The sequence below is a fragment of the Carlito syrichta genome, unplaced genomic scaffold (genome assembly GCF_000164805.1).
Source record: "Carlito syrichta isolate Samal-C Ts95f unplaced genomic scaffold, Tarsius_syrichta-2.0.1 Scaffold304031, whole genome shotgun sequence".
In the NCBI taxonomy this organism is placed as follows: Eukaryota; Metazoa; Chordata; class Mammalia; order Primates; family Tarsiidae; genus Carlito; species Carlito syrichta.
This window is the reverse complement of record NW_007248127.1, coordinates 623,785-638,159: the sequence shown is the minus strand read 5'-3', so window position 1 is coordinate 638,159 and position 14,375 is coordinate 623,785. Positions and strand designations below refer to the sequence as shown.

The following is a 14,375-nucleotide window of genomic DNA, read 5'->3' as shown; positions in this document are numbered from 1 at the left end:
GTGGGAATGGGGGAGTCTGGAGGAGGGCGGAGGGACACAGGGTGGGTTGGGGCCGCCTTCCCAATCTGGACCCCTATGCTCTGCCACACCCCCACCACATCAGAAGTGCCCCCTTCCCCCTACTCCCACACTTCTCACCCATCTCTGGCCATAGCTAACTCTGCTCTCATGAGACATTGCAAATCCCAGTAAAAAGTGTCTAAATCTGTAACCTCTGTGGAAAACAGTGTAGCGATTCCTAAAAAATCTAACAATCTGCCTTCCATATGACCCAGCAATCCCCCTTCTGGGAATATACCCAGAGGAACTCAGATCATGTATGTGCAGAAAAAGATATCTGCACATACATGTTTATTGCTGCATTATTCACAACAGCAAAAACTTGGAACCAACTGTGCTGCCCATAAAAAGTAGACTGTATAAAGAAAATGTGGTATATATACACGATGGAATATTACGCAGCCATAAAGAAAAACAAAATTATGAACTTTGCAGGAACTTGGATGGATTCTGAGTCTATAATACTCAGTGATCTAACATAGAAACAAAGATCTGAGTACCGCATGTACTCACTTTTAAGCTGATCCTGAACATTTATCATAATACTATAACAGATTGGCAGTAGTGGGACACTGCCATGGAATGGGGCCATAATAAGGGTACCCGATCTCAAACCAGGTGAAGTGGGGACCAAAGGAATGCCCAAACTTTACCTGTATGATGACCACTTGTATACCTAAATCTGAATTGTACCCCACATCTTTAAAATTAAAAAAAAATGGCCAAGTGCGGTGACTTATGCCTGTAATCCCAGCACTTTGGGAGACTGAGGCAAGAGGATTGCCTGCGTCTAGGGGTTCAAGACCAGCCTGGGCAATTTGGCGAGACCTAGTCTCTAAAAAAAAAAAAAAATTAGCCAGGTGAGGTGGCATGTGCCTTTGGTTCCAGCTACTTGGAAGGCTGAAGCAGAAGGATCGCCTGAGCCCAGCGGGCCAAGGGTGCAGTGGCTGAGTATGCCACTGCACTCCACCCTGGGTGACAGAGCAAGACTCCTACTCAAAAACACACACACACACACACACACACACACACACCTATATATATAACAGCAAAAAAATGGTGTCTAACTCTGTCAAGATCCCTTCTGCCATGGCCTCAGTGACTGTTCCCTGTTAGAACCCCTGTGGCTCTGCACTGGTGTTTAGAATACACAGCCCTGTCAGTGCATGATGTGTCCCAGCCTCCCCTACTAAGAAAGCCCCATCCACCGAGTGCTTACTGTATAACCACGAGAGCAGAAGTAGCTTGAGAGCAGAGTCTGAGTGTCCATCTTGGAGTCTGGCTGCAGGCAGCGAGGGGCCCATGGCCCCACCCCAAAGCTGCAATGTGTTAGCCGGTGTCCCTGGCTTTCCCCCAACATATCTCATTTGTAAAATGGGCACGACTATACGTTTTCCTGACAGGGTTGTGGTGGGGACTACACCAGTTGTTTGGGAGAATGCTCACGCATTGTGAGTGCTAGCTGTGATCACTGCTGCAGATGATGAACACATGTTGCCGACGGTCTGCAACCCACGAGTGCCTGGAATCTCAGAAATCCCCTTAAGTCTACAAGGAGTTTCTCTTACTTCCTTTGACTGTAAATGATCTCCGGAATAATGAGGTATGGGAGTACAGGGTGAGACTTTCCAGAAAGAGAAACTGAGGCTCAGCTAGTGAGAACGATTCTATCAGATTTCTTAGAATTTGAGATTTGTGAGGAAGGTGAGTCAGAGCTTGGGTTAGCCCCTGCTTCCTCTCCACAGGAAATCCCTTCTTGGGTCATGATTCTGGAATCTTCTTGTTCTGCCAGCCGGGGCAATCTGATCTTCCATTCACTCAGGTCAGATGAGGAGAGACAGGAGTCTGCTCTGCTTGTTGCATATTCCATTCTGGGGCCTGTTCCTGCCAGGTGAGACTTGATACCAGACTTCCACTGCTGGAGCTTGAGTTAGGCAATGTCCCTGGCAGGATCCCCCAAGCAGGATCCAAAATCCAACTCCCTGGTATTTCTAGTTCCGACTCCTTGGAAAGAACCCTATCCGGATCTTCATAGCACCTTCTCCAATCCCGCAGGCACGTGTGATACCCACAGCCTCAGGGCTGCTGAGGGGTCTCGCTGCCTTTTTCTTAACTCTTGCGTGATCCGAGCCTACGTATTCCTTCTACACAACTACACACAAGGACTTTAGCAAACAGTGTCTCCCTGGCATTGACATCACCTGCCTACCACGGGCAGGAGAAGGGATTTGAACTTTTAGACCATACCAGAGGGTGAACAGAATGTCTGAGCTTTTTTTCTGCTTCTGTATTAAATAACAACGTCTATGACAATAATAAAATGCCACCGAAATGGGGACTGACTGGGAATGCAGATGGGGAATGAGAATTTCTCATTGAGATTGAGGATTTCCTCTGTATCTCCTATTTGTAGGACAAAGAGTTATTGAAGTTGAAGACAAAGGGAAAAATCATTGTTACCATGAGTCAAAAGGGATGTATAATCCCATTTAAAATCTTTACAACAACAGGAGGTAGGAACTATTACTATGACTGAGCTTGGGTTAGGTAACCCGCTCAAGGTCATGGAACTAAGAGGAAACAGCCGGGGTTTTAACCCAGGCAGTGTGACTCCAAAGCCTCAGCTCTGTTAACCAGAATGCATAATTGTATCTTAGATCAACCGGTCCAATTCCTTGACAGTCAGCTAAAGAAACTGGAACTCAGGCACACAGAGGTAGTGTGGTCTGTTTTGGACCCCCAGCTGGTAAGTGGCAGAGAAAGGATTAGAATTCAGATTCCTCTTCCAATCATGCCTGTCTGGTGGCAGTCTGCCTATATGTCCTCCGTACACCTGCCCTGGGAACATGGCAGCTCTGGTCCAGGCTTCCCACGACTAACAAACAACATGATACAAATAAGAGGAGAAGATGAGGCAGGAATACCCTTTCACCTGCCTGCGTGCCCTACCCAGACCTCTTTACACCCTGAATTCTCCAGTCACTTTAGTCCTGTGTCTCCAGGAAACCACATTCTACTTGCTGGCCCCTGAGAGGTTGGGCAATCGGGCTCCAGTGTCCCCTACCTTCCCCTTCCTACACCTAAGACTTATGAGCAAGGTTCTGGAGTTCCCTTCTCTTCCAGTCTTCACAGGGCAGTGTGAATGTTTCCCCTGCTTCACGGAACATCTGGCCAGATGCTAAGCCCAGGCCACATGGAAGCCTGGCTCCCAGCCTTCCTCCTTGCCTAGGAGTCCATTGGGGTGATTCACCTGATGAGGCCTACGGCCCAAAGCAGATAGCACAGCTGGGGAGGGGGGCCACAGCAGAGGCTGGAGGCAAGCTCCCAAGATGGGAGGTTTCTACAAAGCTCCTTCTCCTAGGTGCATTAGTTTTCCTGGTGGCTCACCAGGAGCAAGCCACCAGGAAAACTAGTGCATCCAGAATTCAGGGCCAGGATGTGGGCCACACAGAGGGTATGGCAACTAGGCTGGGGAGATAGTGTTTGCCAAAGTTCTTTTTTTTTTTAATTTTAATTTTAAAGATGTGGGGTACAATTCAGGGTTAGGTATACAAAAGGTCATCGTATAGGTAAAGTTTGGGCCTCGCTTTGGTCCCCATCTCACCTGGTTTGAGATCAGATACTCTTATCGATGAAGTGTGCTCCCCCTCCCCTGGCAGTTTCCCACTACTGTCAATCCCTTTCTTACAGTATGATAATTGTTCAGGGTCTGCTTATGAGTGAGAACATGGGGTTCTCGGGTTTTTGTTTCTGTGATAGATCACTGAGTATTATAGACTCTAAGTCCATCCAAGTTGCTGCAAAGTTAATAATTTTGTCCTTCCAAAGTTCTTGTCTCCAGTTGTATATGAGGGATAGGCAGGCTCTGGGATAGCACGACAGTTAGGGACAAAAGCTCTGAAGCCAGCATTACCCATGTTCATATCCTGAGACTTTGCTACTACTAACCATCCAAACTTGGGAGAATTTACTTAACCTCTCTACACCTTAGTTTCCACATTCCTTAGTTGCAAGGAATAAACGAGTGAAAGGTCTCAGAACTAAGTGGGTTGAACGCTTCGTTTGCTGCAATTCTGGGCCCTATGTTTGCCTTGCACCAACTTTAATCTACTCCAGAAATCTGCTCCAAAGAGGCAGGAGCAACACATTTTCTCCTTAGATGCAAGGGCAACTCAGACAGGTCAGGTGCTCCTCTGGGGCTTGCAGGTAATATTACCAGTATTAGTATTACCAGGGGCACCAGGATGGGCAGGGGAGTGGCTGTGGCCAAGATGAAGACCTCTGTCTTCAAGGGGGTTCTAGGGGAGGCTGACTTCTGACAACCAGAGTCAGAAGTGCACCACCATTAGGCCTAAGGTTGTGGTTTATGGTACATGCTATGGAGACGGATGAGGAAGTGTTTGATGTCCCCTTAAGAACAGGGCTGAGTGGAGTGAGGGAGAGAAGACCTCCCAGAGTGAGGACACTTCTGCGGACCTTGATAATTAAAGGATTGAGGGTGTTCCAGCAAAGAGAGAGGTTTTCACAGAAGATGGAGGTGGGCCAGGTATGGTGGCTCATGTCTGCAATCCCAGCACTTTGGGAGGGAGAGGCGGGAGGATCACTTGAGCCTAGGAGTTCAAGACAAGCCTGGACAACACAGCGAGGCCTCATCTCTTTAAGAAATGATAATTTAAAAAAAATTAAAGACAGGGAGGTGTGAGGCTCTCATAACACCCCCCACTAATCATCCCTCCACGCCACCATCATCTGAGTTGTCTAATGCCCTGCAAAGGCTACCTTTGTCCTACCATAAAGCAAACCCCCAGGGCCTGGCATCCCAGGTTCCTGCCCACAGCAACTCTGGCACTCCCTGTACACTGAACTGAAGAGCTTGTGTTTTCTAGAATGAGCGATGCTACATCGCCCCTGTCTTTCCATGAGCTGACTCCTCTGCCAGGATGTCCTGTGCCCATCTATCTACTGTCCTTTGGTGCCTATTCACACATACCCCTCTTCTGGCTGCCCTTATCAGTCCTCCCTCAGAGTGAGCCAACCCCAGCCCCTGCCTCTAGACCCCAAGTTCCATTGTGTTCACAAATGGGATTAATCATCTTTCCTTCCAGACTCAACTCCTTGAGGCTGGGTTAGTGTCTTACTCACAGTGTGTCCCTGCCCCCAGAACACAGCAGGTCTGATAATGAGTACACAAAGGAAGAGTAAACAAACAAGCATGGAAGGGTTTTTCTGAGACCAGCAGAGGCAGGTGGGTGGCAGGGGACATGGGGAAGGCAATGAGGGCTGAAGAAGCTGGCGAGGACAGGACACAGGGTCTGAGCACCCGGCTCAGGAGTCTAAGTTTCATCTTGTGAGTCACTGCAAGTCACGGGTGGGTTTGAGCCTGTGGTGACGCGAATGGAACTGTGGTTTAGAGTTGAATCAGATTCCACATGGGGTTTTGCCCAGGTGGCTTACATTGTATTTACATGCCTGGGCAGAGGGTCCCTGTCCTCCCTGGGCATCTTCTGCCCAGGCAACATGTCGTCCTGGCCTTCCATGGCCTGGCCCTGGCTCAAGGGCAGCGATTCTAGCTTATTCGTGCAGTAGCCCCAGGGTCTGGCACAGAGCTCGGGCTCAGCACTTAGTAGCTGGGATAGTGAATGAATGCTCCAGGCCTCCGTCAACCTGCTTATTTCCAATTAGAAGACACCTGTTTCTCCTTGGCCTTGCCTGTGTCTGGGTTCCTGCAGACTGATACTGCCACAGCTGCTATTTTGGCTTCTAGAAAGAGGGTTTAGGGGATCATCTAGTTCGCGACCCAGTGAGGTTCCAGAAGGGGATGTGCCCTTCACAAGTCACACAGTGGCAGAGCCAAGACAGGAAGCCCAGACCTCCTGACTCTGAGTCCGGTGATCATGCTTTTCCAAGCTCCCCACTTAGCCCTTGTCCAGATATTCAGTTCCTCTGTACACACCCCGGCCATGCTGTGTTTTTGGGACCCACTGTATCTCCTATAGAGAAGTCTGCTCTGACCCAGCCATGCTGGGGTTCTGGTGAATACACTGACAGAAGACCTGTACCAGGTCCTGGTGAAGCTAGCACTGAGGGTGGGTGCCTTGGTGGGGAGGGCGAGTCATCACGCCAGACTCAGATAATACTGGAAAGAGCAAAGCAAATGTTTGCCTTGGTCTCAGCCATTTACTGGGAGTTTGAGCCCCTAGCCAAAGTCTAATCCCAACTTACAGCCAAGTCTAATACCAAATGATGCACAGACTCACGTCCCCCTTCTCGAGCTGCATGTCTATCGTTTTTCACACACTCTTGCTGGGTCTCAGTCTCTCTTTTCCACTCGGTCTCTCCCCAGGCTCCCATCCACATTCCCATCTCCCCCACAGGCACGCACCAAGTTTGCCTCCTCCCTCAGCCTCTCCCTTCCTCACAGAGATGGCTTACAAACCTGTCCTCTCCCACACCTTCCTGTCATATTGCCACATGTATTTCCACAGTCTTCCATGCCCTCTGTCCCCTCTGAATTCCCCCAAAGTCTCATGCCCAGCATCTTGCACACACACCCTGTCTCGCCCTTCTCACGTGCCTCCTACGGAGTCTCTCCCCTGACACTGCTTCTTACAACATGTAGACACATACACACACACACACACACACACACGTGCAAGCACACACACATGCTCTCACCACGTCGTCTCAGCTCCAGCCTGCTCAGTTCCCTCTGCGTTCCCCATTCTCAGCCCCTAGCTTGCCTCACTCCCCAGGTGACCTTCCTTAGCTCCCCTCCAAAAGGCCTTGGGGACAGGGGCAGAGAGGCTCTCTTGCAGGGGAGTGGAAAACCAAGAGGACAGAACAGTCCCTTTCCCTTCAGCCCCGTCCCAGCCCATCACCGTGCAATGCAAGTCAAGCCCAGGCCAGAGGCCATGGCTCCAGGAGCGCATGAAGCAGCTTGCCCCCCCCACCCATTGACTCCCCAGTCCCTGTGCTCCTGGACAGCTGGCCTTCTCTCCTGGGAGTTTCCTCTGCCATCTTGGTCTCCTTCCCATCACACCAGAGCGCGTGATTCTGGGGCCCAGGCTGAGCCAATCTAAATATTTATTCCTCTGCTCCTGGCTGGGGCTGCCATAAGGCTAGAGAAGGGGCCGGTTTCACCAGGCTGGAGAGAGGGAGAGGGAGGGTTGGTCTGGAGAGCCAGTCAGGAAGCAATGCCACCCTAACCCCACAGTAGACCAGGAGCACTCTGGCCACTCTGTCCAGGCTACTCAAGCAGGAACAGGGCGGATGGATTCAACTCAAAGCCAGGCCAAGCACATCCCCAGGCTAGTGCTCAAGGACCCAGGCTGCCCCATTAGGAGATGCCTGCATACCCTCAGGGCTAGGCCCTGGACAGAGGCTTCTTGTCATGGGGCATTAGTGCAATCACTAGCCAGAAGCAGTGCCCCCTGCCCCCCCGCTCTCCCTCAGCGCCTCTAATGCTCTGTCAGCCAAATCCCAAAGGTCACCACTGTCCTGACTGCCTCGGGAACAATGTAAGGTTTTATGTGGATCAACTGAGCCCCACTGTCCCGCTGACTCAGGGCTCCTAAGATGGGCTCCACACATCTTTCACCCAGATTCCCAGCCCAAATGCCTCCCTTGCTCCCTGCCCTTTCTCTGGGTTCCTGGAGGCAGCCACCTAAGTACCTGCCAACCCAAAGGATGGTAGCTCCTAATGGTGCCTTGGTTCCTAGAGCAAAATAGCAGCTGGAACAATACACTTAACAGCGTGAGGAAGGAGAGCTAGGGCGGAGGGACCTTCCGGGCCTGCCTGGCACTGGCATTTCATGTCTCACATGCCCACGCTGGCCTCTGTTCTGCGAAGGGCCGCTTAGTCACTTCTCATGCCAAGCCTGGGGCATCACACTGTTGTCCTGTTGGACAGACAAGGAGCCTGGGGCTCAGAGAGGTTAAGTGACTTGCCCTTAAGTCACACAGCTGGCTAACAGCAGGAAAATGTACCCAGTGAGTACTCACCAGTATCTGTGAGATATTTTCTAAAACCATTTCCCTCACCCCACTTCCCAGGAGGCCATGTGGGGGAGGGAAGGAGTTAATACTCCATCCACCACCAGGAGTTATGAGTTGGGGGAAGGGGACCAGTCCAAGTCTGTACAGAGGAGGGTCTCTCTGTAGATTTGTTCCTTTGCACTAAAGTTTTCTTCAGCCTCCTTCTTGCCCCTCCCCTCCTCAGGGCTCTTCAGTCTTCTGGAAGGAGCCCACTCATGGTGCCATAGCAGTACAGGCAGTCAGGACATAGTAGAAGGATCTTCGGGTCCTAATACTGGATCATTAACTGCCTGATCTTGTCCAAATCACTTTGGAGTTCTGGGCTCAGTCTGAACATCTGCAAAATGGAAGCAATACCTGCTTCATGAGATATGGAGCAGTGAGGATCCAAAGAGGCCACACTGAGTGACTTGAATGACAGCTCAATGGGTGATCTCCAGACACCCAAGCAACCTTCACTTCAAGCCTGGGCCCTCTGCCTGCATAACAGGAGTCTCTCCTGAGTTTATCCACCAAACTTCTCTGTGCCTTGGGAAAGCTAGGAGGGAAGAACTCCACCACTACCTCTCCTATGGGCTTTCTAGCAGGCCACTCCATTGTCGCCAGGTGTCAGCTTCACTTCCAACTCAGGATCTTCTGCTGTGAGTCCACCTGGACACAGCATTCAGGAGTGGGAGGTGCTGGCCATGCTCCAAGGAGTGTGTGTAACCCTCAGGCGGGCTGCCCATCCCTAATCTAAGGAGGAATGCCTCAGACACAGAGGAGCACTGGTGTTAGACTCGAGGGGCCCAAGTATATGAGCCTGGTCATTTCATTTGGTGACTTCTTGGAAACGCCTCTGAGGAACTATTCTGAACTCCAGAAAGGTCTAGACATCCCCAAAAAAGCACCTCTACTGCCCTCTGTATCCCAAGAAGACTTTCCATCCATCACATACCTCCATACCAAATCTTAGGGGACCTACACAGATGGGGTAGGGGGATATTGGGCCCTAAAAAATTATCAGCCCCACAGCTGAGTGATGTGATGTCCCCTTGGGATCAACAGCCTTAGGCAACATGTGACCATCTGCACATTCCACATCTTTACTGACTGTACCTCAAGGCTTCTGGGGTCGCTTCCCCACCACCACACCTGAACCCCAGGACAGGGGTTATCGCACTCTCTGGACTGTTCCTTCCTCTAGCTCCTACTCACCTATGGGTGCTCAGGGCAGGGCTCGAGTTTCCAACCTCCCTGGGTCCTCAGTCCTTCGGAGTGACCCTGAGCTGACCCACACGGCCACATGGCTCCCCTAACTCGGTTTTCCACCTGTGGGCCCTTGTGAGCCTCTCCTTCTACCCTTTCGGAGTCTGTTTCTCTTTCCTCCTGCTCCAGATGTATCCTCCGCCCTGATGCATGACTTTCTTCATATCTGTGCGCCCCACCCTCCTCATCCGGTCAGCACCAAATTGGGTTGGCTGGAACATGACTCATCCCCTCCCCAGCTTTTGGACACTCAGACTGGGGGACAGAGGACAAAGGGATCATGGACAGGCACACCAGCTTAGGGAAGGGGGAATCCAACAGCCAGATTAGAGACCGGAGATGGTGACATGCCTGTTATTAGATATATTCCCCATGATCGTGGACATATAGGTCAAATTACACACTTAGGATTCGGAGCATAAAGAAGAGTATTGCCTGTTGCAGGTGCACTATGAATTAGAGTTCTTGTGCTCTAGAGGGCACACAGAATTAGGCTTGATGCTCATATGCTGCTAAAAATACATTAAGGTTATTGTAGGTAGAATGACAGGCTTCAAATATGTGAGTGAGTTTGGGTCCTACCTTCATTTTATAATCGAACCTCACTCCTCCTCCAGGTTTCCTCCCCTTGCCTTCCTGGAACAGCTATGCCGGTGGTTCCCTAACTTTGAAGCACACTGGAATCACCCAGCATTCTTTAAAAAGTACTACTGCCTGGCCGGACACAGTAGCTCATGCCTTGTAATCTCAGCACTTTGGGAGGCCTAGGCGGGAAGACTGATTGAGCCCAAGAGCTCAAGACCAGCCTAGAGCCAGGCATGGTGGTTCATGCCTATAATCCCAGCACTTTGGGAGGCAGAGGCGAGAGGATTGCCTGAGCCCAGCCTGGGCAACTTGGTGAGACCTCATCTCTACAAAAAATCAAAAGCATAGCTGGGCATGGTGGTGCATACCTATAGTCCCAGCTACTTGAAAGGCTGAGGTAGAAGGGTTGCCTAAGCCCAGCAGGTCGAGGCTGCAGTGGCCATGAGCATGCCACTGTACTCCAGCCTGGGTGACAAAGTGAGACTCTAACTCAAAAAAAAAAAAAGACCAGCTTAGGTAACATAGTGAGACCTCATCTCTACAAAAAATAACAACATAAAATAAAATAAAATCAGCCAGGCGTGGTGGTACATGCCTGCAATTCCAGCTACTAGGGAAATGGAGGTAGAAGGATTGCCTGAGCCCAGTAGGTGGAGGCTGCAGTGAGCCATGACTGTGCCACTGCACTCTAGCCAGGGCAACAGAGTGAGATCTCGACTCAAAAACAAGACAAAACAAAAAACAACCAAAAAACAAAAACCTGCTGCCTGACTCCCACCCTCAGATATTCTGATTTAATTGGCATGGCGTGCAGCCCAGGTACCGGGGGTTTTCAGAGCTCCCCAGGTGATTCCGATGTGCAGCCAGAACTGGGGGCCCGTGAGTTGTGGCACTCTTTGAGAGCTGCAGCTCGGTCGGCCTGATGGACATCAGCCTTTGGGCAAGGCTCGTAGTAAGGCAAGATGGCCATCTGGTAGCCCCAAGCTACTCATGAGTCTGTAAGCCTCGCCTGGGTTCCAGGCTATGTGTACTACAGTGGGCTGATAACTGTGATGCTTCGCTGGCTTCAGGTCCAGGGTGGCAGGGTGGGGAGAGTCAGACAGTTGGAACCCTGCCTGGGGTAAAGACAAGCAGAGAGGTGGGGAGGAACTGAAGAGAAGGGGCTGAGGGGCATTAGCCAGACAGGAAGCTTCGTTCTATCCAGCCCGGGGAGGGGGGGTTCACTGCTGCCACCCCGTTGGCTGTCAGGACAAGGATGGTTGCTCCTGCTCTGAGGGGCTGGCTGGCAATTTATGAGGTACAAGAAAGTGAGGAAGAGGAGCTCAAGGCTCCTTCCTCCAGGCTCAGCACTGACTTTGCTGTATGACCTTGGGTCTGTTATTCAACCTGAGTCCAAGCTTAGCAAGGAGGGTCCCTGCTGAAATGCTACGGGAGCCACAATTATCAAAGTCGATGGCTTCTATTTCCTGAACACTCAACACAGTATTTATTTATTTATTTATTTTTGAGTTGGATCTCACTCTGTCGCCCAGACTGGAATGCGGTGGCCGGGACTGCAGCTTCGCCCTGCTGGGCTCCTGCGATCCTTCCTCCTCAGCCTTCCAAATAGCTGGAACTGCAGGCGCGCGCTACCACACCCGGCTAATTTTTTGATTTATTGTAGAGATGAGGGCTCACCAAGTTGCCCAGGTGGGTCTCGAACCCACGGGCTCAGGCAATCCACTCACCTCAACCTCCCAAGGCGCGGGCTTACAGGCTGAGCCACCGAGCCCGGCTCACAGTATTTAATACAGAGTGAGTATTTCATCCTCACCGCCCTGCTTATTTCTCCCAATAACCATGAGATATGTACTATTATTATCACCATTTTACAGAGGAAGAAATGAAGTCCTGGAGAGATCAAATAGCTGCCCAGGGTAAATCTGCTAAGTGGCAAACCAGGTCTGTCTCGTGTGGTCTGGACTGTCTTTCCTAAGGGTGATCCAATGGCAAACATCATTCTTCCCAAGAGGACTAGGAACTTTTTCCAAAACACCCCAAATGAGTTTGATACAGGAAACAAAAAAATCCTCCACAACTTCTGAGCCTTTTACCCACAGGAAAAGTCATTACTTCTACACAGAACTTTCTTGTGGAAATCTGCCAAAGACAATGAGGCATGAGGGCTTGAGAGCTGAGTGGGCAACAAAAGAGGTGACCCACCCCAGAAGGGCTGGGGCACAGACGCTGCTTTGGCAGATGCAATGGACTGGGTAGGGGTGAGGGTTATTCCCCCCACCCCCTGCATGCTCCAACTCTGCCTGGCCCCAGGCCAACTGAGAAACCTGGAGTTGAGGGGACTTTGGAAAGCTGGTTCCCTTTCTGTGCCTTCTACTCCCAATTCTCTCCCTTGCTGATGAAATTGGAGATGCTGGGGCGGGTGTGAAATGCCAGCTTCTAGGCCAGAGGTTAACCTGAAAAGTAGACTTCAGAAACCTGGGTGGAGGCTTGAAGGACAGTGGGGATGCAAATAAGGCCCTTGCAGTCAGCTCCAAATGCATTCTCTAGCTGGCAGTTGGGCACCCACCATGCCCTCAGCCTCAATTCTCAGCACCTCCCCCCACCTCCTGGCCACTGTCAGCTACCACCACCACCACCACCACCACCACCGTCACAGTCACTTGGGCACTCCCTCTCCTCTCCTTTCAGGTCAGAGCAACAAAAACTACCAACTGTAGCTAAAGGCTATAAAAGCCAGGCCCTGGCTGGCCGTTGCCTCTCTCACTGTCCTAGCCACAGCCCTGACTGCTGGGGAGGTCCCAGAGATGGAGAAGTCTTTCATGAGGGTTCCAGTGCAGCTGCAGGAGAATGGCCAGTGGACAGGAGGGTGGGACACTCACAGCCTGGCCTGAGGGTAACTCTCAAGGGCAAACAGCTTGGGTGGGAAATTAGACCCCTGACCCCCGATGGATCCAGCCACTGACACAGATTTTTCAGAACACACTTGATAACATTCCCTGGAAGTGAAGGTGTGGAGGCAGGGCAGGGAAGCTGACCCAACCAGCTCCCTTCCCTCCACACACAAACTCATCTGTCCCTACCTGAATCTCAGAACCTACCTTAGGCCTGTTGAGTAAGGATGGGCCACAAAGTCTTCCCATTTGTGAACGCTCACCCACTCTGGTCCCCCTAAGTCCTAGGTCAGTGACAATGCAGTGGCCAGCAGTCAAGCCTCGCCCCTACCCCACTGTCCACTGGACCTCCCCCACCCCTGCTCTCTATGGCAATCTTGCTGAGTCTCTAGCTGACTCCCCAAACTCTAACCCTCTCCTCTGAAGCTCCCAGTCTCTAAGAGGTAGGACAAAGAGGGCTCCGACAACAACAGTCCCACCGCCCGCTTCCCCAGCAGCCCAGCTATCTAATCCGCCTCACCTTTGCTTTCCCCCAGGACCAGAACCTCACTGGACCTCTTTATTAGGAGAGGGGCTGGGGGGGGTAGGAGGTAGGAGACTCTCTTTGAATACCTAAAACTCACCCTCTTTTCCTCCAGGCTTCCTGCTGCTGGGTCACTGTTAGTCACTCACATCCTTCCAGGCCTATTTACTGATAAGCCCCAGCACCTCTCCTCTCTCTGACTGGGCAGTTGGATGCACTCTCTGGCCCAACTTCTGGTTCCCTCCCCAACATACACACACACTGAGTAGAGGCTGATCTCTGACACCCCCCCAACCACTCCCAGTCTGGGCCAACATGTGGGGGTTGGGGTAAAGGGTGGCACTTCTCCCAGAGGGAGAGGGTCCCACTTGGGGTCTCTTCCCAGGGTCCTCTTGCCGCAAGCATCCCAGCCTTCCAGACCAAAGAGGAGAAAAGGTTTCACCTGGGTTTGGGAGCGACCAGGGACAGCCAGCTCTTTCCAGGAAAACGAAATAGAGGGAGAAGTGATTCAAGAACTCCAAGACGTCAGGGTTGGGAGGCCTGGCTGCCACCTCACTGCCTGTGCAGAGCCGAGACACAGGCCCACAGGAGGAAAGGGATTGGCCGAGATCACACAGTGAGAACCTCTGATACCTAACCCGCTCTTACGAAGGAGGCTCAGCACCTGGAGGGCTCCGGGAGGAGGCAGTGAGAAGCCGTACGGGTCAGGACGGGAGAAGGGGCCTGGCTATCTATAGCAGAGAGGTGAAGGGCTGAGGGGACAGCAGAAGCGTCCGTTGCAGAGTGAGGGGATCGGGTCTGGAGTGAGGCAAGGAGGTGCAGAGAGGAGCCCGGCGTGACGCCGGCTAAGTCGCATCCCGCCCCGGACCCCGTCCTCCCGTCCGCAGCCTCGAGCGCGCCTGAGACCCCGGGGATCCCGGCCCGGCCAGCGAGGGTGCCTCACCTTCCTGAAGTCGGCGGTGAAGGAGACGAGGGTGCCGTCGGGCTTGCGCAGCTCCAGGCTGATGCTGTCGGCGTCGCTGTCCGCCTGCAGG

The 14,375-nt window shown here is 51.9% G+C and overlaps 1 protein-coding gene across 1 annotated transcript in view; it reads right to left on the bottom strand.

Annotated features, from left to right (window-relative positions):
- The window catches only part of OAF (out at first homolog), a gene marked incomplete at its 5' end in the record, with an annotated part of 19,384 nt that extends 5,010 nt beyond the window's left edge, over positions 1–14,374 (bottom strand). Inside the window, one exon of the mRNA XM_021713077.1 lies at positions 14,285–14,374. Coding sequence (XP_021568752.1) covers positions 14,285–14,374 — 90 coding nt within the window. The remainder of the gene's footprint in view (positions 1–14,284) is intronic.
- Position 14,375: the final 1 nt, after the last annotated feature.